The following is a 23,234-nucleotide window of genomic DNA, read 5'->3' as shown; positions in this document are numbered from 1 at the left end:
GTACTGAACAGCTGGCTGTCTCTCCTGAGGTGACTTTGTGAAGGCAGCAGGGATTTTTTTGTTTTGTTTTGGGAGCCATCCGACTGTATGCACTAGAAAATAAATTGGATGACTTTTGTATTTTTATTTAATTACCAGCTGGTTCCTCAACGTTCAGGGGTAGGTGTTAGAAATTTTGTTTTTTTGCAAAAATGCTTATTTCACAAACCAGGGTATGTAGTTGGTGAGCCCCACAGTGATGGAGGTTATCCACACCCTTTCACCATTTGGATGGGGAGAAGTTGGGTTTCTTCAGTTTACTTCTCCCCTCCCCTCCTGGTGATCTCTTTTGGTTTCCTGCTGGGTCCCTGGGTAGCCCTGAGAAGAAGCTGGGAGAAGCACACAAGGTCTGTTCCTGTTACAATTAGCAATACAACAGACTAATACTATGGCAATATTGTGTTCAGATATCTCTTAAAATATGTGTACGTGTTGGGTTCCTTCAAAAAGGCAATACAGACGCTCCCCGACTTACGCCATCATTCCGTTCCGGAATGCCTTGCGTAACTCAAGTTTTGCGTAAGTCAGAAATGTATACCTGACCATTACATGCAAAAACAAACAAACAAAAACCCCAAAACCCTCCTATTTCTAGCTTATGGAGCTTTTTCTGTACATGCGGATTTGCATAAGTTGGGTCTTGCATAACTCAGGGAGCGTCCGTATTTTAAATTTTTATGACTTTTTTAGTTACTAGTGTGTGTTTCTTTTTGCAGGAGTTAAAAGGTGGAAAGGCATATGCAAAGGTAAATGGACATAATCTATTCCATAAACTGACACTTCCTTCTTGCTGTCTTATGCTCGTTATATAATTTATCTTAATAATAGGCTAGAATACCTATCATTCTAATACCAAAAATGATCTTCCAGCTCATCTATTTTTGTAGAGGTACTGATATTTGAGCGGTAGCTTGGACATACTTATTTTGTATAGTAATGTCCCCCCCACACCTCCACCTCTCTTGGAGTTTGTTTTTCTTTGCCTCTCAAGAATGATGGAAGTCTTTACTTCTATATTTTTTGCGTGTATGGGATTTTAAATATTTAGAAAGCCTTCCTAGGGTTTTTTTAGGTGAAAGTTGAAACTAAGAGTACAGCTGAGCAGCATTTGGCATTTAATCATATTAAACAGTATCAATTCTAACAATATTTACAAGGTTTTGTAGACCTGATTTTTTTGTGTTTGTTTTTCTTTTCTAATGTAACTTCTTTTCTTTTCTTTTCTTTTTTTTGAATCCATCCCTTCTGCATGAATCCTTCTCATTCAAGTGTGATTAAAGGCTAATAACTAGTACTAATTATTGTGCATACAGTAACTGGCCCTGGATTATATTATGATATCTAACTCTTCCTTCTCTCTTAATAGCTGGGCTTTGCAGACCTAAACCTTGCAGAGTTTGCTGGATCGGGAAATACCACTCGTCGCTGTTTATTGGAAGGTTATGATACCAAAAATACCAGACAAGATAATTCCATTCTCAAAGTAATTCATGGTTTTTTTTTTTTTTCCATCATACTATTTGAGGTAAAAGTGTATTTTTATTAACTGCATAAGGGAAAAACAGGAACTAATATGTTGTGGAACTGAAAACCATAAACATTACAGCCAAGCATTTAACAAGGTTTAAAATATATTTGCTGTTGCTGAAAATCCTCTCTGTCAGTAATCACTCTTACTGGAGGAAGACTGGACATGTAAGTAATATAATGCAGTGAAAATCTTAGCCTTATTTTTGAGAACCAAGTGACATCCACACAAGCAACAAATTGGTGGATTATTTTTGCCAGTTTTGGAACTCTGATTAGTGAGCTATATAGGAGAACTATTTTTAAGTATTAAATTAATTTTAGTTTCTGATTCCAATAGGAATTGGGCAATGCAAAGTAAATTCAATATAAGAAGACAATCAAAGAGTCTAGCGTAGACATAGTTTATATAAATAATGTAACAGTTATATGTTCTTGTAACTATACAGTTAGTTCTTTTCAGGGTAGTTTTCTTTAGTTGGCTTGCCTAATTCTGTAAAGAATGAGCCAGCTTTAACATTCAGTCATGGATTGTGATGGATTCTACTCACTCTCTAACCAGTGCCAAAGAATTTGTGGAAATATTTGAAATCTTGAACCCCTGAGAGTGATCTAGAACCACCATCCTTTTCTGTTCTAATCCATTTGGATCAGTAGAATTTGGGACAGCTTTGTGTAATTTGATTAAATTGTGATGTTGGGGCACTGGGATTGATCAGTCACACAGGTAACTATACAGTTTAGGTCTTCAGTTTTTGCTTGTTTGAGACAGTCGTAGGCTTCTCCAAAACATGTTTCTTTAGTCCAGAAAACATTCATGAAAACATGGTGCTCACTTTTTGGTCAAATGAGTCCTGACTCGCCGTGTTCATGGATGTTTGATGTCATTATTTGCCTTTGTGGTTGCCTTCACTTGTGACTTTCCCAATGAGGGTAGCACAACCACTTTTGACAATTTAATAAGCAACTCTTGATAAATGATGATTCGGTGAAGTAAAGTGCCTGCTGCTGGTGTATGTACAAATGGAATTCCTTGTACATCCACATTGCTGATCTAGGGGGACAGATGAGATCTCCTACAGTCCTTCTCTTTCTTGAACCCCCTACTGTTGATACTTATTTTTATTGTATTGTCTAGTGTCCTTTTATAGAATCCTAAGGTAGAAATGAGATAATGTAATTGATTTCAAACACTAGTTTGTAGCTTTTGCTTTGTTTAAAAAACTGTCATGTAAGATTTATAGTGGTTTAACTCTCTTCTGTACCAGTATTATTTTGGACACGATTAGTTTTCTTTACAGAACCATGTGGCCATTGTGTGTGTGTGTGTAACAGGATTCCTTTGCTGACTTACAGTGTTTTCTTTGTTTTGCTCATGTGTCTTATTTTTCCTGATTTGTAGGTATTGATCAGCATGCAGCTAATGTCCGGAGACCCATGTTTTAAAACGTAAGTTTATGAACGCTATGCAGTCTTGAATTTCAATTGTAATTTAGTGGCTCAACTCTTGTTTAAAGTTGTGCATGCACAAATCCTTATCTTCAAAGTGACAATATTAAAGAAACATGAAAAATTTAAATGGAAGATGGATATTGACTAATAGAATATAAATACTGGTAGTTGAGAGGCAGTTTTTTCATTGCCTTGAAATACTTTATTATTCTCTACTTGAATATTGTATCAAATTTTAAAGGTGTAAAGGTATAGAAATTCAGAAAAACACTTGAGGCAAATACTGTTCCCTGCATAAAGCCTAAGTAAACTTGCTTGGTGGAGAGGAACTCCATTGATGCCTGTGTTCAGAAAACGTATTACTACATCTTTCAGTAACTAAACCTTATAGGTTTATAAATGATTTCTTTAAAATTCAAAAGTTTGTGTGGTCTGATTTCATATAAGAAAGATTTGTTACCAAGGACATTGTGTAAGATAGCAAAAAATGGCATGCATGCTTTGGGAAGGGAGGTGGTAGTGAGGAAAATACACTGCTTTGTTACAAGGATTCTGTGGCCTCGTATTTGATTTGTAGCTAAGGGAATATAATAGCTCTACTTCACTGTGTGTTTACTTCTGCAGCTAACCACATAGCAGAAAATCATGTGCTGCACCTTAGGGAAAAATGTAGTTATGAGTAAGATCAATTTTGCCTCCTTTCCTTTTTATTCTGAGTCATACAAGCTTGGCAGGTGGCCTAACTGTAAAAGTGCAATTGGGAAAATTCCTGTTTCCAGCAAAGCCACAGTCTGCTAAACACAATTTAGATAACCTGGTCAGTAGGAATGGAGATACTATGCAGCGTTACCAACATAAATCATATTTGTAAGACTCTGGAGGTTAGTTTTTTATTTTTAAAATGTGCTTTTCTGAGACCACTTTCATTAACATTAAATGGAAAAGCTTTTAAATATTAGATGCATCATTGTAAGACATACCATATTACCAGAACAGCACAAAACCTAATGCTACTTTTCTGGCTTGTGAAGATGTACAAAGCACTTACAGTCTCTTCAAAATGACAAGCTATCTTCAATTCTAGTTCCAAATGGCTTTTTGAAATTTGTGGCAAGATTTTTCTAATTGCACTTAAAAGCTATTAATTAGGCTACATTTTAGTCACGGGTATTTTTAGTAAAAGTCATGGACAGGTCACAGGCAATAAACAAAAAGTCACAGCTCCATGACCTGTCCATGACTTTTACTAAAAATACATGTGACTAAATCTTACCTGCTGGAAAGGGGACGTTCCTGAAGACTGCTGCTGGGGGCAGGGCAGCCCGGGGCAATGCTTCTGCTGGGTGGGGCAGAGGGGCAGCCCAGTGCCCCTGCTGCTGGTCCGGGAGGGGAGGTGCCTGGGGCAGCACCAGGGACCAGGTGCCTGGGGCAGCACCAGGGACCAGGTGCCTGGGGCAGCACCAGGGACCAGGTGCCTGGGGCAGCACCAGGGACCAGGTGCCTGGGGCAGCACCAGGGACCAGGTGCCTGGGGCAGCACCAGGGACCAGGTGCCTGGGGCAGCACCAGGGACCAGGTGCCTGGGGCAGCACCAGGGACCAGGTGCCTGGGGCAGCACCAGGGACCAGGTGCCTGGGGCAGCACCAGGGACCAGGTGCCTGGGGCAGCACCAGGGACCAGGTGCCTGGGGCAGCACCAGGGACCAGGTGCCTGGGGCAGCACCAGGGACCAGGTGCCTGGGGCAGCACCAGGGACCAGGTGCCTGGGGCAGCACCAGGGACCAGGTGCCTGGGGCAGCACCAGGGACCAGGTGCCTGGGGCAGCACCAGGGACCAGGTGCCTGGGGCAGCACCAGGGACCAGGTGCCTGGGGCAGCACCAGGGACCAGGTGCCTGGGGCAGCACCAGGGACCAGGTGCCTGGGGCAGCACCAGGGACCAGGTGCCTGGGGCAGCACCAGGGACCTGGTGCCTGGGGCAGCACCAGGGACCTGGTGCCTGGGGCTGCCAGAGCAATGGCTGGTGCAGCTGGCCCCGGGGCTTCCCCTGCTGCTGGGGTGGTCCTGAGGTCAGCTGCACTACAACTGCAAAATTCACTGATTATACAGGAAGTCATGGAAGCCCTGACTTCCATGACCTCCATGAATGATTCACAGCCTTAGCTATTAAACACTTTTGTCTTATTCAACCAGACCTGTCAGGCTTATGTTTAAACCATTCAAGTAATTTGAACTTTATTTGTACTGAGGTTTTTGTTGAATCCAGGCTGCAGTTCAAATGAAATTACATCCTGTAAATGCAAGGTTCTAGATATGACTTTTAGTTTAAATTTGAACATGGTTTTGGGAAGTTAATGTTTGATTACATGTACATCTCTCAAAATATTTTGTTGTCAAAAAGTAAAAGCAACTGCAAATCAAAAAGATTTACATGTTTAAAATCATGACCCTTGAGCCAGTTTAGCAATTGTCCAAAATAAAGAGCTGCTGTTTAGGGATAGGCGGGAGAAACACTAATCCTTCGAAGTTCATATAAAGAAGTATCTTTCCTTCCCTCCCATAATGGTCTGCTGTCTGCTGCTTTCTTTTAATATTCATTAGTATTCTTTTCAATACAAAATTATACACTTGCCTTCATTTTAAAAAAAAGACAGTATTTGAACTGGTAAGACTTTTGGATGTCATGTACACATTTGTAACTTCAAAGTAGGTGAACTAGATGTTAGGATGATTTATAAATCCCCTCCTCTCTGAACTGAAATCTTAGATTGCCAGTTTTAGGCTCAACCACTGTTTACATACCAAGCTATAAATCCAGAATAATGGGCACTTAATGGGGGAAGAGAAAGACAGATAGTCTAACTAAACTAGTTAAGGATGGGGTGTGATTCTGTTACATGATATGTTTTTATTAACAGTATATTGTGCTGAGCACCAACTCAAAATATTGTATAGAATTCTTCCGTTTATATTGTTGGCTACTATTCTTTTAGTTCTTTCAAACAATATCCAATGGGACAAGATAGAAAAACCTTAGGTGACACTCAAAGATTAAAAACTAGTCTAGAATAAAGAGGAGAATAATAGTAATCTGAAAAAATTGCTGTCTTCCTTCTTATTTTGTCAGTGTATCTCAGATGTCTTCTCCTTGAAGATTTCTAATCTTATTTTCCTACTTTCTGAGCCTTAATCTGGATCAAAGTTCAGTCCCCTTGTGAATAAAGTAGGGTCTGTCGATTAATCACAGTTAACTCAGGCAATTAACTAAAAAAATTAACTGTGATTAAAAAAATTAATTGCTCTGTTAAACAATAGAATACCAATTGAAACTTATTCAATATTTTTGGATGTTCTTCTACATTTTCAAATATATTGATTTCTATTACAATACAGAATACAAAGTGCACAGTGCTCACTTTATATTATTTTTATTACAAATATTTGCACTATAAAAATGATAAAAGATAAACAAAAGAAATAGTATTTTTCAGTTCACCTCATACAAGTACTGTAGTGCAATCTCTTTATCATGAAAGTGTAACTTACAAATGTAGATTTTTTTGTTTGTTTTTGAGTGCAGTTATGTAACAATGTAAAACTTTAACGCCTAGAAATCCACTTGGTCCTACTTCTTGTTCAGACAATTGCTAAGACAAACAAGTTTGTTTACATTTACAGGACATATACTGCTGACTGCTTCTTATTTACAATGTCACCTGAAAGTGAGAACAGGCGTTCACATGGCACTTTTGTAGCCGGTGTTGCAAGGTATTTACGTGCCCGATATGCTAAACATTCATGTGCCCCTTCATGCTTCAGCCACCATTCCAGAGGACATGCTTCCATGCTGATAATGCGTTAATTAAATTTGTGACTGAACTCCTTGGGGGAGAATTATATGTCTCCTGTTCTGTTTCACCCACATTCTGCCATATATTTCATGTCATAGCACTCTCGGATGATGACCCAGCACATGTTCGTTTTAAGAACACTTTCACAGCAGATCTCACAAAACGCAAAGAAGGTATCAATCTGAGATTTCTTAGGATAGATACAGCACTTGACCCAAGGTTTAAGAATCTGAAGTGCCTTCCAAAATCTGAGAGGAACGAGGTGTGGAGCATGCTTTCAGATGTCTTAAAAGAGCAACACTCCGATGCGGAAACTACAGAACCCGAACCACCAAAAAAGAAAATCAACCTTCTGCATCTGACTCAGATGATGAAAATGAACATGCGTTGGTTTGCTCTGTTTTTGGATTGTTATCGAGCAGAACCAGTCATCAGCATGGACATATGTCTTCTGGAATGGTGGCTTAAGCATGAAAGGACATATGAATCTTTAGCGCACCTGGCACGTAAATATCTTGCGACGCCAGCTACAACAGTGCCATGCAAATACCTGTTCTCACTTTCAGGTGACATTGTAAATTAAGATGCGTGGACAGCATTATCTCCTGCAAATTGTAACCAGACTTGTTTGTCTGAGCGATTGGCTGAAGTAGGACTGAGTGGACTTGTAGGTTCTAAAGTTTTACATTGTTTTATTTTTGAATGCAGTTATTTTTTGTACATAATTCTACATTTGTAAGTTCAACTTTTATGATAAAGAGGAAAGGAGTACTTGTGGCATCTTAGAGACCAACCAATCTATTTGAGCATAAGCTTTCCTGAGCTACAGCTCACTTCATCGAATGCATACTGTGGAAAGTGTAGAAGATCTTTTATACACACAAAGCATGAAAAAATACCTCCCCCCACCCCACTCTCCTGCTGGCAATAGCTTATCTAAAGTGATCACTCTCCTTCCAATGTGTATGATAATCAAGTTGGGCCATTTCCAGCACAAATCCAGGTTTTCTCACCCCCCTCCCAACCCCCCCATACACACAAAAACCCACTTTCCTGCTGGCCCAACTTGATTATCATACACATTGGAAGGAGAAGTGATCACTTTAGATAAGCTATTACCAGCAGGAGAGTGGGGTGGGGGGAGGTATTTTTTCATGCTTTGTGTGTATAAAAGATCTTCTACACTTTCCACAGTATGCATCCAATGAAGTGAGCTGTAGCTCACGAAAGCTTATGCTCAAATAGATTGGTTGGTCTCTAAGGTGCCACAAGTACTCCTTTTCTTTTTGCAAATACAGACTAACACGGCTGTTACTCTGAAACCTATGATAAAGAGATTATTAGGTGAATTGAAATAAACTATTTCATTTTGTTTTTTACAGTGCAAATATTTGTAATAAAAAATATATAAAGTGAACATTGTACACTTTTTATTCTGTGTCGTAACTGAAATCAATATATTTAAAAATGTAGAAAACAACCAAAAAGATTTAAATAAATGGTATTTTATTATTGTTTAACTCTGCGATTAATCACACAATTAATTTTTTTTTAGTCACTTGACAGCCCTAGTTTATTTGTTGTGCAGAATATAAAATGAACTAATAAAAATTTAAATATTAAAATAAAATATACTGGGAGATATTCTGGACTGGATTCTAAAAGATGCAGCACAGTATTCTCAGCCTAATATGAGGTGTGGAGCTGATGTGGCTTTAAGGCTACCATTTGCACCCTCCAGATTCTGGGTTGCTCCAAGGTTCAAAGCAGACTCTGATGTAATGTAGACAGTAGAAAGGACTGTGTAAGTTATGGCAACCAGAATCTTTGCAGAGTTACATGCTGTGGCCATATCCCCTACACTAAGGCTTGTGAGGGTGTCCTCAGAGGATGCCCTGCCTGCAATCTTCCTTGGTTCCTACAGTGCGGGAGTTCTCCCCGGTCAGATCCAGGGCTAATAGAGCCACTGTACACTGCTCGGGCCCCTTTTTTAACCTGGTATAAATGGGCCAGAGTGGAAGGATGAGGATTTCACCAACTACATAGTGGACAGGAGATGAAAATGTATTATCTTAGTTTGTTTAGCAGGGCAGAGTTTGTTTTACCTCTGTTTATTGCACACTCCTATATTTACTTTTGGCACATGTCTACATATGTCACTGGCACTAATTGCATTAACCTGATATTACTCAGAGCAGTGATTCCCAACAGGCTACTAAATTCTAGCCTGTTTGCTAATAAAATAATGCATTCCTTTTCTCTGTACACTAGTACATATAAAGTTGAAATCAACATTTAAATTGAGTTTTCTGTTTTTTGCCATAAAAAGTGTATCTGGGATTTATGGATAACGTTATCTCCAGAAAAAAATTAATGATCAGGCTCTTTAAAGCCCTGTTATAGGACTACTATAAAGTCTATTTCTGTTGTATAATTGATGTTAGGGGCTTGTAATAAAAGCAAAAAGAATCTCTCGGTTATGTGTTAAAGCTTGTATTTTACTTCACGATGGCTTGACAAAATTATTCAGTCTTGATCTTCTCTTCCAAACTGATGATCTAATTCTTTCCTGGAATACTAAAGTTTCAAATCAAACCCGGCAAATATTGTAGCTGATTGTGGGGTTTTGTTTTTAGTTTTGTTTTGGTTAGCTGGCTATTTCCTTAGAAAATTTAAACTTTTTTCAAATTTTCTAATCAAATGAAAATCAGCTACTGCCTATCTGGCTGGCTCTGGGTGTGGAACTGGAAGCATTTCAGAGAATGCTACCATGGGGGTCCTGGACTTTAATCTTTTACCTACCAGCCTAAATTTGGCCTCCACGCTCTCTCTCCTATCTTTGTCATTTTTGCCTATCTGTACCACCACCACCACCACCACCACTGGCTCCTCCCTAGCACTGCATGTAAGCTTATCTAGATGCCTCGAGAGGTCCGCAACCTTCACACCCATCAGGCAGCTCATCACGTGCTTCTCCCAGTCATCACAAACCCTACTATCTGTATTGCTAATAATCACTTTTACTATTACCTATCTCTTCCTAATAACTTGGATACCCTCCCCCAGAGGGGTATCCTCAGTGTGAGAGGATAGCATGACATCTGAAAAGAGGTTCCCAACTATGGGATAGTTTCCTTCTGCTCGTGCTTGATTATCTCCTTCCCTGAGACTTTCCTCCTCCTCTCCAACTGCACAGAGGCTCTCCAACTCCATGATTTTGTGGTAGATACCCATCTGTAGTGAAACCAGTTTGTGTTCAATAAACTCTATCTCCCTGAGTATAGTTGGTTGAATATTTGGTATGGGGTAGCTCAGTTATGAAATTTTTATATTTTGAACCGTTTCTGGTTGTACGTATCTTTATCCCTATTACTTGTGAGGGAGAGGGTGTGTGTAACCAAACCTATTGCTTAGGTATGCATTTGACCTAAAAAAAAATCCTAGGGAAGGATTAAGATTTTAATAGGAAATACGCCTGCTACCCATTGTCATTGTCCATAGACCCCATGTACGTGGGTGAGGTCATTGAGGCAGTTGTTAAATTATTATTGCTGTTGCAGGCCACGAAAAGCATTTCCAACTGGAAATGCACCAAACAACTCAACTCAGCTATTGTTTGACTAGCCTGCTATCATGTAATCATAAGCTTAGTGCTGTGGTATTAAATATCACTCATTCCACTTTGGCTCTCTTTAAGTAAAACAAATTAATAATGTCTTATACATGTATATTTTAAGTCAGAATTGGAGTCAAGTGTCTGGCTTTATATCCCTGCAAACAAATTTACATTCTAGTAATGTAAAAGGTTATGGAAAGGGGACACTGGGCACTTGGTTTATTCTTACTGAACCTGTGTGTTCTGCCAAGGATAGAAACATTTTTATACACTCAAAATGCCTATCCTGGGCTCAGAGTACTTTAATTAAAAACTAAATCCAAACCAAACACCTCCCCTTCCAATTAAAAAAATAACAACCAACAGTCAACTCTCAACAAGATGTATCTGCATCTTTCCATGGATCCTCCAGAAGTTTCAGTCCTCCCCAGAAGGCTGAGTAAATGGATGAACTTTGCAAGGAACCCTGAATTTGAACAGTTTTGGACAAAGGGAACTGGGGGAGTGTGTTCCTAAATTTATTGATACTACAGTCTTATTAAGTGCCAGTGAAGTCCAATGCAAATTGAACCTATGATTCCCCACCCCCAAATCATGATGATGCTTCCAAAAAGACAGAAGCACAGGTAAAGCAAACCCTGATCTCTGTGCATTTGCTTACAGGCCTCCTTCCACAGGAATGTCCATTGCAGTTGCTGGAGAATCAGAATCTTTACATGAAGACAGGAAGGGTGGAGAGAACTTGAAAGTGGTACATCTGGGTGTATCAGGTATAAAATAATGCTATTGGTTTTACTGTTGTTTGAGACCTAAGCAGCAGCAAATACATTTCATGAAATATTCTGAATCTTAAACAGACATGGATATTTTATCCAAAATCCCCTTTCTGCTCTGTTTGTTGAGCAATATTGCTCTTGGTACCACTATGTACATGCAGAGTAATTCCTTTGATATGCTGGGTTTACACTGGTGTAATGGAGCAGTATTTCTATTGGAAGTGGGAAAGAAAAGGAAATCGGATCAATTGCTTATGTCCCTTTTTAATATTGTATGAGCGTATTTGCCGCTACTTAAGCAAATCTCAGTGCCATTACTCTGGATTTATACCAGTGTACTTAAGAGCAGAATCTGGCCCTTAATCTTTAATTTATGAATGATCGTGCTTTCATGGGTATATTGGCCCTTAATATTAGCTAAACTTTTTTGTGATTTGGTGCATTATGGATAGATATTGAATAAGATTTTGAATGGTACAAGTTTAAGAATCACTTAGCATTTGTCATACTGAAAGCTGATAGAAATCAGTTCACTTACTATTAAAATTCTGCAACTCTAGGGTGAGCCTCAATATATTTTACTATATCACACAATATGCACATCAATATTAGACAGAGATTAGGACAGGAAATGGTATTCTGTCAACTGAAACTACAGAGAATTTTATAAAAGTATCTGACTGAAAAGTTGCCAGCACATCTGGGTTAACACTGCTTTTCTGGGGAAAGTGCCATGGGCTCTTAACTCAACGCCCAGCTGCCTGTGTTCATTAATGTATTTCAACCAAAAGCTGTCCAATTGTGTACCCTCTGATACTCTCTCCTTTGAATCAGTAATTATTTATAGTCCAGGAGAGTGTCATGTACTTGAATGCTGACATTTTTTCTTGAAGAATCTGGATTTTCCTTAGAGGTTTCTTATCTAACTGGTATCAAGTCCCATTCTGCTTATCTTGTGAGATCTGACATCTCAGTCTGATAATGGCTGTAGGCCAAAAACTGAGTGGTGGATTCAGCAATATTTTCTGATTGCCATTTATTGTAGATCTCTCAGCAAAGAGTGCGTCACTCCCAGATGAACTTGGTGCATGTGGACATTCCAGAACATCAAGCTATGCAAGCCAGCAATCAAAATTGTCAGGTAGAAGTTGATGTTGAATTCCTTTGAGTTATTTTTATTAGCTTTGGTATTTCAGAAGCTTCACAAAGCATTTTGATGTAAATAGGCTGCTTGTGTGTGTAAAGAAACATTCTACCTAGTTCGGGCTTTTGAATTGTGAACCCTTTTAAAACCAAACTACCAACGGTTTTGTGTGGGTTTGTTTTTTAATCAAGAAAAACCCCACCTACTGGTTTTTGGGGGACTTATTTTTTTGGAAAAGGGGGAGGTTTGTTTTTTTTAACTCTGCCACTTGGAAATGTTTACATGGACATAGTGTATATGAAAACAAATAATTGACGTTAGAACCTGTTTCTAATTTGTGACTAAAAGCTTCAGGCGTTTTAAAAAGTAAAAAGGGAAATGATGATGAAAACACCAGGATTGTTATGTCTATTAGGAAATGAGAATTAAAAGCCTAGGAGGCAATGGGTGGAGTTACTGGTGATTGGAGGCAGGGTCATGGCTAATGCATGCAATCAGTTGAAGAGGGGATTGGGTAGTTTATAAAATCAAGCCCTTGAGTTTTTTAGACTCTAGTAATATCTGGAAGGGTATCTAATAACATGGTTCTGCAGAAAGCTGGCTAGCTCACCTTATTTCTCATTCTTCAAAGTATTGAATTCGCTAGATGGTAAATTCTACTTCTACTTCTAACTGTAGTAGACATTTAAGCTGCTGATCATACCACAAATGAATGACTAGTGATTACCAGCCATCATTGTAGGACTTTATCTGATTCCACCTGCCTAATGTTGAAAGAAGTGACAGGGAAGAAGCAACTGAATAAAATCAAGTAATAGAAACTAGGAATTCTTCTTCTAAAGTAAAATGAAAACATTTCTAAGAGTTGGTAAATATGCAAGATAGAAAGGATTCATGCTCATTCCAAAGGCTGAAAACTAGATTACTCTGAGTCAAGATCAAATGTGTAAGTTGAATTAAGTTGTCTGAAATGGTGGAGCAGAACAATGAGGAGACAAACCTCCAACAGGAACTTTATTTTTTTGCAAGTGCATTATGTTCCTTTTCCAGCAGCTCTTCAACATCAGACACTGCACCTGAAATTATTTGTCTTCAAAATTCACAAACTGGCAAAAATCAATCCATGATAATGCCATAAAATACTGAAAGGGAAAGACTTGAACTTGATCAATTTTCATCCTTCTTTTACATGAACAAAATTACCAAAGCATGTTTGCTCTGGATATATGTCTCCAGATGCAGGAAGTGAAGAAATAGAAGAAAAAAATTTAAAGGAAGACCTGAAAAAATCCAACACTGAAAGGCAAAATTAGTCAGTCAGATATGAAAAAGATCTGATGATAATAGCTACAGTCATCCACATGGAAAAATGCATTTCTACTTAATACACTTCTTTCTTAATCTGAAAAGAAACCCCAGAATGTGTCCAAGCTGATGAAGATACCATCCAAGAAGGCAGAGAAAAGAATGATAAAGACGCCAAAGGAAAATATACTAAGTGAATTGGATAGAGTGTGAGAGTGTATGTAGCTTCTTAAAACCTTTGTAGGCTCTCGTCGGAGAAAAAACAAACCAAATAGTGGGGGGAAAAGCACAGCCCTGGCCATTAATAATTTAACTAATGTAGCTCTCTTCTCTTCTCTATTTTCCAATAGGCTATAGCACATGCCACTCCAGATCATCCAGTTTTTCTGATCTCTGCCATAGGAGAAACACTTCAGTGGGAAGTACGTCTACAGGAATTGGAAGTATTCTAGAGCCATGTGAAGAGACTGAACCAAAAGTAACTGATGATAATTTTTATACTCCTGTTAAAGAGATATCTTCAGAAAAACTTGGCAGGTACACTTAACATAACTTGAAAGGCTTCTTATAGTGACAGTACTCTGAATTAAATGTATTGACAATTTTAGTTTTTAGAATCTCTACATGTATTTATCCTGACAGGCATCCAGTGAAGCAAGACTCTGTAGAGTCACAATTGAAGCGGGTTGATGCCACTAGAGTAGATGCAGATGATATCGTTGAAAAAATACTGCAGAGTCAAGACTTCAGTTTAGACTCCAGTGCAGAAGGTATATATGGGGAAAACAAGTAAAAACTTGAAAAGATGATGTACAGTAGAGGCCCAAATGCACTAATTTAATTAACACACCCCTAGCTCCCACTCCCAGTGCGAGTAGGGAGTGTTTATAGACCAATCCAGGAAAACTCCTGGCTGGTGCTGTCTCCTGAGAGGCGGGGAGGGTTGCTGGGCTTTGTGCCCCTGGGGCCCATCACTTTAACTAAGTCTGTGCAGCAAAGGGCAGAGGCAATCCTACAAGAAAACTGCCTTCCCTGAAGCACAGCTTATTATGATTGGGTCCCAGTTGTTTTCAGATGCAAACATTTTTAAATGTCATTTACAAAGTTCATGGATTTAAAATCTTTTTTTAGAAAGGTTCTTTAGAGAATATTTGTTTGTCAACATTGAAGGTGTCATATTTAAACACGTTAACTTCTTTCCTTTGTAGAAGAAGGGCTGAGATTATTTGTGGGCCCTGGGGGGAGTACTTCTTTTGGAAGTCATCATCTACCCAATAGGTATGTAGTTTGAACAATTAATACTTGTTAGGTACCAGTTAGCAAAGGCATATTGTACTAGGTTTTTATGAGTACTTTGTCTATGTTACATGCCAGTCCCATTTTTTCAATGACTCTGATGATATGGATAATACAAGGCAAAATTTTCAAACCTGGATGCTTAAAGTTAAGTTCCTAAATCCATATTTAACTGATCTAACTTTCAGAGGTACTGAACATTTGGGAGTTGGGGTTGCTCAGCATCTTGGAAGTGACTCGAGTTTCAGTCTGGGTATCTGAATATGGATTCAGAAACGTAGCTGTAAGCATCCAGGTTTCAAAATGTTGGCCTTATAGACTTCCTTTGGGTCTAATTATTCCATAGGCTAATTGCTCTTAGGAAGCTTTTTCCTGTCAGTCTTGACTATTTCTTTAGTATCTAAACTCTCTGATATTTTCCTGATATTCAATTTGTTTTTTCCCTTCAATTTAATCCCACAGCTGCTACTCTTATTTCCATATAATTAATCTTTTTTTCTTCATCCTTCAAATATTTGCAAACTCTGAGACATACCCTTCCCTCTTCTTTCATTTTTGATCTCTCAAGCAGACTATACAGATATAGATGTTCTTATGTCTTAAATCTTTCTAGCCTCCCAGATAATTGTTGTTCTCTGAAACCTCTCCTGATTTCTCAAAAAGAAAAGGAGTACTTGTGGCACCTTAGAAACTAACCAATTTATTTGAGCATGAGCTTTCGTGAGCTACAGCTCACTTCATCGGATGCATACCGTGGAAACTGCAGCAGACTTTATATACACACAGAGAATATGAAACAATACCTCCTCCCACCCCACTGTCCTGCTGGTAATAGCTTATCTCTGTGTGTATATAAAGTCTGCTGCAGTTTCCACGGTATGCATCCGATGAAGTGAGCTGTAGCTCACGCTCAAATAAATTGGTTAGTCTCTAAGGTGCCACAAGTACTCCTTTTCTTTTTGCGAATACAGACTAACACGGATGTTACTCTGAAACCTCTCCTGATTTCTGGCATTTATACTCAGAGCTGAATGCAGTATTCCAGGTTTGGCTGCACTTGAGCAATACAGAATGGGACTTGCAGTGAAATATAGCGTCAACAATCAATCCCTGAATACGTGTGGTACAGTCCTGATGTTCGATACAGAGGTAGCAGTGATACAGACTGATGTTAGATTTAGAGATAGCAGTTCATCTGCCTAAGGTGTTATAAAATGGCAAAGTAAGCATTTTGTAGTAGTGTAGGATGCTGCTACCGAAGAGTAATTTTGAAGAGGTAAACCAATTGCAGATAAGAGATCATGCTTTCTCTTTCTGGTTGTGACAGTGTGCTCTGTAAAGGGGGAAGGCAGCAAGAGACTTAATTCTGTGTCTAAGGGCTACCTGATCCTGCAGTTCAGAGCTGTGAATTGTAGTGCACACTAGCATGCTGCCTTCTACCTGCCCTGTTTGGACACTGGTGGCATGAACTGAAAGGTACCTAATTTGCATTAACATAGTCCTGTTTTGAAAGAGGTCTATGTTAATGTGAACTAGCTACTTTTTAGTTCATACCAGCAGCATCCACACAGGATAACTAGAGGTCAACAATTTGGTTCATGCTGCAGTTCGCACCCCCATAGTCTGCACTCTGGGGCTGTGTAGACATAGTCAAAAACTAATCCATGATACCATCCAATAATTGACTACAGGTGCCTCCTTGTAACCAGATTGAGGGAACTGATGCTTTTATTTCTTCTCTGGTAAATAATACAACTTTACTGGCTGTGTGAGACTTAAGTGTTTTAAACTACAGGCTATACATAACCACTGCATACTAGGGAAATTATTTAACTTCCCTATAGTAAATTATCATCTGTTGCACTTGCCTGAAAATATAAATATATTATAATATATAAATGAAAACAATTATTGATCAATGGCATAAGGCATTTTCTAACCTGCATGTTCTGCTGTTGTACTATAACAGTTTTACACATTCAAATAGACATCTAAAAACACTTTTCATTTTGTGTTTTCTCTGAATTTGTAAACAAGCAAAAATTCCATTGTTCTATATTCAGTATTAATTGGTATCTTCCATTTAAATTAGAACTGAAAACTTGTTTGTTTTGCAATATTTTTTCAGGGTAGGTTCCGGAGCATACGAGCAAGTGGTGATTAAACGCTAGGACAGCAGAACTTGAACAGAAGAATAGTGGTAGAGTTCCTCCATCGATCATTAAGATGTGTTCATTTAATCCCAACAGTTATCAAAATTGATGTGATGAGATAGACTCTTTCAAGAGGCCAACTCACATTTGGTCTGAATTGTCTGAGTATCTCCTGCTCATAAAAGATCCTTCACGTCTACAGTGGTATAAAGGCAATTTTTAGTATCTATGCCTTGTACAAGTTTATAACCATTGTTGTGACTGTTACCTGATGTTAGTGGATTACTTGCTTTTGTAATTTAAGTGTAAAACAGTTTGTGGAAAACTGATAAATGGTGTCTATTTGAACACAGTTTTATATGGAAGTTCACTAATGATGATGATGTGCTCTGTTTGCAACTTGGCTTTCAGAAGAAGCCCCTTAGAAAAAGATTAGTCTTAAATTAATCTAGTCCAAAACTTAAATTCTACCATTAGAAATAATTCTTCATAAGTAACTTTTAAAATATTACTTGCCATTTCAGTGCTATAATGGCTAATTCCTTCTATCAGGCCATAATTAATATAAAATGGGGATTAATGCTTCCAAGAAAACAGCTGAGTTGTGCTTTAAGATGTCATATTATCTGCTTCAGTAATATTAACTGTAAGGTTGAGTAGCAGATGGTAGAGACAAATATATAAAAGCAAAATACAAGTGACTAGGTCTAATAACACCAAACAATATGTGCTGCTACTTTTAAATAAAATCTGGTGTCTTAAGTGCATCAGTGTGACTTCTGGCCCTATGTAAACGACAAAATATATTTAAAATTTCACATCAGAATTACCAAGTCACAGTAAAGCACTCAACAAGCAGGCCTTGTATGCCTTAGGATAGTATGATTTTATGGTTTGGGGTATAAAACTTTTTTTAATCTCTGTAAGTGAGATTTGTCTGTCTAAACAAAAAGTAAAGCTTCTTCCAAATGTGATTTCAATAACGCATGAACCTGAAAGCTCAGTGGATGAGAGTGTATGGTGAAAAGTAGTCAGCAGCTTAACACCACAATGAACACATTTTTCTAGCTTAACCCTTCACAGTTGGATAGTACATCCCTTAAATCTGAAGGTGCCTTGTTCCTGTGGGTGGGAGATGGGGAGGGAAGGATAGATTACCAAATGAAGCTTTTAAGAATAAATGAACATCTAGACTAACTACTGCCAATACAATTTACTAACAGAAGCACTTTATAGTATACATGCACTCTGCAGTCTGAAAAATCAATCTCTGGGCAAAGACCTCACCTTTTTTGTGTAGAATCACTAACAGCTTCACTATCTGTCCATTGTTACACTTTGACCAAAATGTACTGTACTTTAACTTGCACAAATGGAATAGCTTGGGCTAAAATGTATTCGTTTTAGACAAAAGGTGAGAATTAAAGATCTTTTAACAAAAGAATTGTTTTGCTGACAGCTGTAAAAGTACTTGCTTATTTTTTTAAAAAAGATTTCTGGTGGGATGACAATCTTATCAGTTGAGGTTTAGATGTATTTTAGTACTAAATTGCAGTAGAAAACCTAGTTTTGCTGAAAATTAGCCATACAGTTTACAGATATGATCTGATAGGTTTGAATGAATCAAAACAATATTGCGGCCATTTTTTTCTTTAACAGTCTGAAGGTTTCACATTCTTCTCTGAACCAGTTGGTATTTAGGATCCTTCTCTGGAAGTAAAATTCGAAGTCTTAATTCTTAGGCTGTATTACGAAAACTTTGTTTTATATGGTTTTTAATTGGTTTTACTTTTTCATAAGTATATAGTATAAACTGTTCATTATTGAACTCAATGTTTTATTTATATTAGCTTCAAGGAAACCTTAGAGTTCAAATTTTGTTGAATACTGTTAGATAAGAGCTATTTCTTCTTAATTATGGTATTTAAAAGGAATATTTTTCTATTTCCCATTGCTTGTGTAATTTTTTTAATTTGGACTGTTCTAATGGGTAAAATGTATTAAGTACAATTTGTGCTTAATAACTGCAGTTAAAGAGTGAGACTGTGGGGGAGATGACAAAATGCTTACAAGAAATGTAAAAATGATCCTTTCATAAAAAAAAGTTGCCATTAGTGTGTTTACATCATACAGATAAAACATGCCAGTTTCTGTTTTCCAAATTTTTGAATAGAAAGTATTTGATAAGGTTACTGGGTTTAAGTTAAAGCTGAGAAACCTCAGCAATGAAGTATGAAGGGTATTTTTATGAAATAGACCAAACTTTTTGCAGTACTAAATTGTTTATGGAGAGTGGTGATGGTGCCTAATACTAGCTTTTATAGCTCATTATAAGGGGCACACGACTTCAGAAGGGGCCCCATTTTTTTCCCAAAATTTAAGGATGTTGGTTTTGTACATACTGATTTAAACTGACTTTTACTCCTATAAAACTATCCATAATTTGCTTGTTGCCACAAACCAGTAACTCTAATTGGTAAATGCTTCTAGTTTACATTTACAATCTCTAACTGCAAGCTGCCTAATATCACATCTTGCTATTTCATCCTCTTCAGCATATTGTGCTTTTTAAAAAAAAGTTAAATCAATGAATCCAGTTCTTCAGCTAATGTTATTTGATAGACATTTACCAGACTTTATTAAAAACGTACAACTGTAAAAGACCACTTTTTAAGTGCAAAAAGCAGAACTTGAAGTGTCCTTAAAGAATTTGAGGAATAGAAGTTGGCTGCTACTGATTCTTTTCTTCAAATATATGGATTACATTTTTAATAATATAAAATATATATTTACAATTCACAATTTATAAGGGCAGAAGCTAACCCCATAATGTTGAGATTTAGAGGAAAGCAAATTTGTGGTTCCAAAGAGCAGGTTGGTTTCAGATAATTTATTTAAAATACTCAGAGACATTTCTAGTTAATCTAGTCCTCAAAAATGCCCCTCATATCCCTCTGGCCTTCCTAATGTTATTTCAATAGAACTGCTTCGTTCAGCAATAAGTGCCATCCTCTGTTAGTTCAGAGGAATCTTGAACATTTGGAATTTTCCATAAAACCTAGAAAATTGTTGCAAAATGTAGTTTTGATTGCATTGACACCAAGGGGTCCAGCATCAGTTACTACATATTGGTTTGTTGATTCAGTGCCTGGGAGCTAAAATAACATTCAGCATCGTTAATCCTTTAATGTACAAAAGGCACAGGTTTTAGTTACAACATTTCAAGTATGTAAGCCCTTGGTATCCTCTGGTTTCCATACCTAATTTTGACAAGTATTCATGCAAAGTCCATTAAGTGAGAAATAAGCTATTTGTACTCTGTTTCAGTGTGAAGAAATTAAGCTGTAATTACCTCTCCCTTCGTGTTGCAAATTTTTGCATTTTTATGTAACTTATTACTATTGTAGCAAGCTGTGTAACTGAAAGCCAAACTGCATATATAACTTGCAAATGTGGTTTTATTTACTCCCAAGTTGGATCTTGGTGCATGTATTGACAAACTTGTCAAAAACAAGAAAGTAGTTAGATGGTGACAGGCTGAAATTATTTTTTTTTTTTTACTTGTGGAAAAATGGGTAATTAAAGGCTGCCTTGTAAAAAATGCATTGTACGAACACTTATGCAGTATCTTATCTGGTAAATTCAGCTTTTAATTCTGTTTAAGTTCACAGATAACTAAAGCCTATGCAGTAGGCAGTTTGTCCTCCGGACACATAAGATCTTGTGGGGGGGAAACGTTGGTATGTAAGTCAAAATTTGAATAAATCTGCATTGTATTTTGTTGGTTTATTATTCACTTAACAAAACTCTCCATGAAGTGATTCCTTAAGTATGTCCCTTGTACTTGGAAAATGACCTTCATATTTAGGTACAGTACTTATTGTGTAAACTGTATTATAGTGAAATCTAGGGAGACTGACATAGTAAAATCTGTTTTTCTAATAAAATGTAAAATTTGTAATGTAAAAATGGCCTCATGTAGACGATTAAAAATCATGTCTTCAGCTTGGAATGTGTTTTTTAAAAACAAATGCTTGTTGAGATTAAAAGAATCTGGTCTACTATAAAGTAAGGAAAAATATAGATTTTCCTTTTTGGGAAGGACTACTAGAAAACCTTCTTAATGGTTTTGGGATGGAGTCCAGGTGTTCCCTCTTCTGACCAGGAGTAGGTAGATAATTATTTTGCTTTCTCTCCTGACTGTTGGGGGAAATACACACGTACCACTTGCCCAGAAGAATTCTGTTTGAGGGAGATGGTTGTTCAAGTATAATCTAATAAGCAAATGAGCAATAGGCTCAATGAGCTGGCTAAATCTCCATCTTATTGGGGCACAGCAAGTTCATTTTAGTGCCAAGCACATCACATTAAAGATACATTGCCACAGGCTGCATTTCTTTTATGCATCCATTTGCCACCTTTAAAACTATATTTAAACTGACTATTACGATCCTGAATCCCAGTGCTCACTACAAAAAAGAGCAGCACCATCTCCACAAATGACTGGAAAAGCTAGAGCTGTAGAGCTGAATGATGACTAAAACTAAGCCCGACTGTTTATGCATAAGTAAGCAGAAATTTATAGTGGGAAACAACTCAAGTTCCCTTTCAAGTAAAGGTAAATCAGTAGTTCTTTACCCAGCACTTGACATTCTTCACGTGCACAACTCAATTTGCTGTTTTTTTAAAAACCCTGATACTTTTAAAATTCTTCACATACCGGGCAGAAATCTGTTAATTTACTACCTCATTTTCCCTTCTTGACAAAACTTTTTCCTTACTTTTTCCCTTTTCAGTATAACTTCTTGCCATTCATATTTAATTTAAACAGTTAATCTTTGCTGGATAGATGATAGCTTACTAAAAAAGAGGCAGTTTTAAGTCTAGTGTTTCTTTACCTCTTTATTACTCATTCTGACAGCACAGTAACACTATTCTTGAATGTAAAACTTTGGCCCAGTTATAGGACCATAGATAACTAGCACAAATGGCTCATGAAAATATGCCTGGCTATTTTAGCAATAGGGTCCATTCCGTGCTACCCTTGCACAGTGAGGAATTAAGTCACTGCACCATAGTTGGCTATACCAAAAAAATCAAAAACAAATACATCCATTTACTTGTGGATATTATTAGCAATAAGGAAACTCAAACTCAACTCCTGTTAAGTGTTCTCTCAAGACACATTTGTAAAAAAAACAAAAACAAAACTTGAGTATGGACAGGATTGGTAGTTTGTGTAGTGGGGGTCTGTGTGGTTTTTTTCTTTTTCTTTTTTTCCCCCTACTACCTCTGCTTCTGTCCCTTGTCTTATTTACTCTCTCTCTTCCTTGGTGTTTTTTGTGTGTGTGTGTGTATATGTATATATATATAATATGTGTGTGTATATATATAGTAGGATGTAAAATTATCACTACTACGGTAAGTTTAATTCTGGAGTTAGGGAGGAAGAGACCACCTGTAAGGAACAAGAAATATGAATAAGTGTAAACACATTAGTTTGGTGGTGGGTAGGGCAAGGAAAAGATGGCTATGGCTGCAGGGAGGGGGAATTTTCCTTCTAATGAAAAAAGTGGGGGGGAGAGGAGGGAGATGTAGGAGAGACATGAAATACCAGATCTTACACCTTAGTACAGAACGCTTACATTTTACTATGTTACTGCATTCTCAGGTCAGACATACCACAAATGGATAACATTTATCATGAAGAGTGGGAAATGATTTATTACTTAACTGGGTTTGTGTGTTAAACCACACATTCTCATGGCAGAGCCTAGAAAAATCTAGTGATAAAATAAATACCTACATACTAATCCTACCTCCTCTGGAATTTTTCACAGTTAGAGCTAGCAAATATGTAGAGGTTTGCACTGCATAGGGCAGAGGATTCTCATATACTGTTGCACCTTTCCGTATCAAAGGCAGTAATGAGTAGGATTAGTGAGGCTATCTACTTATATTGTAAGAATTTATCCTTTTGTGTAGACTATAGTTTCTTTTTTGCTGATGTTCTTCAAAAGCTACATGACTTTAAATATTGTGTACACATCCTCAGACCAGTGCATTTTTATATATTAAC

The 23,234-nt window shown here is 37.6% G+C and overlaps 1 protein-coding gene across 3 annotated transcripts in view; it reads left to right on the top strand.

The window, feature by feature from the left end:
• Positions 1-21,131, top strand: part of EEIG2 (EEIG family member 2) — a 40,774-nt gene extending 19,643 nt beyond the window's left edge. For 2 of the 3 annotated variants that reach the window (XM_084636097.1, XM_084636099.1), the window contains exons 3-11: positions 756-785; positions 1,406-1,522; positions 2,969-3,015; positions 11,145-11,251; positions 12,303-12,398; positions 14,057-14,243; positions 14,322-14,476; positions 14,915-14,984; positions 17,131-21,131. In XM_084636097.1, the coding sequence (XP_084492223.1) occupies positions 756-785; positions 1,406-1,522; positions 2,969-3,015; positions 11,145-11,251; positions 12,303-12,398; positions 14,057-14,243; positions 14,322-14,476; positions 14,915-14,984; positions 17,131-17,173 (852 nt within the window). In that variant the 3' untranslated portion in view covers positions 17,174-21,131. The remainder of the gene's footprint in view (positions 1-755; positions 786-1,405; positions 1,523-2,968; positions 3,016-11,144; positions 11,252-12,302; positions 12,399-14,056; positions 14,244-14,321; positions 14,477-14,914; positions 14,985-17,130) is intronic. The other variant, XM_084636098.1, reaches the window with a different exon arrangement.
• Positions 21,132-23,234: the final 2,103 nt, after the last annotated feature.

This window comes from Lepidochelys olivacea (assembly GCF_965140295.1).
Source record: "Lepidochelys olivacea isolate rLepOli2 genome assembly, chromosome: 8".
Taxonomy (NCBI): Eukaryota; Metazoa; Chordata; order Testudines; family Cheloniidae; genus Lepidochelys; species Lepidochelys olivacea.
The sequence above is the reverse complement of the archived record's forward strand: the minus strand, read 5'-3'. Positions and strand labels throughout refer to the sequence as shown.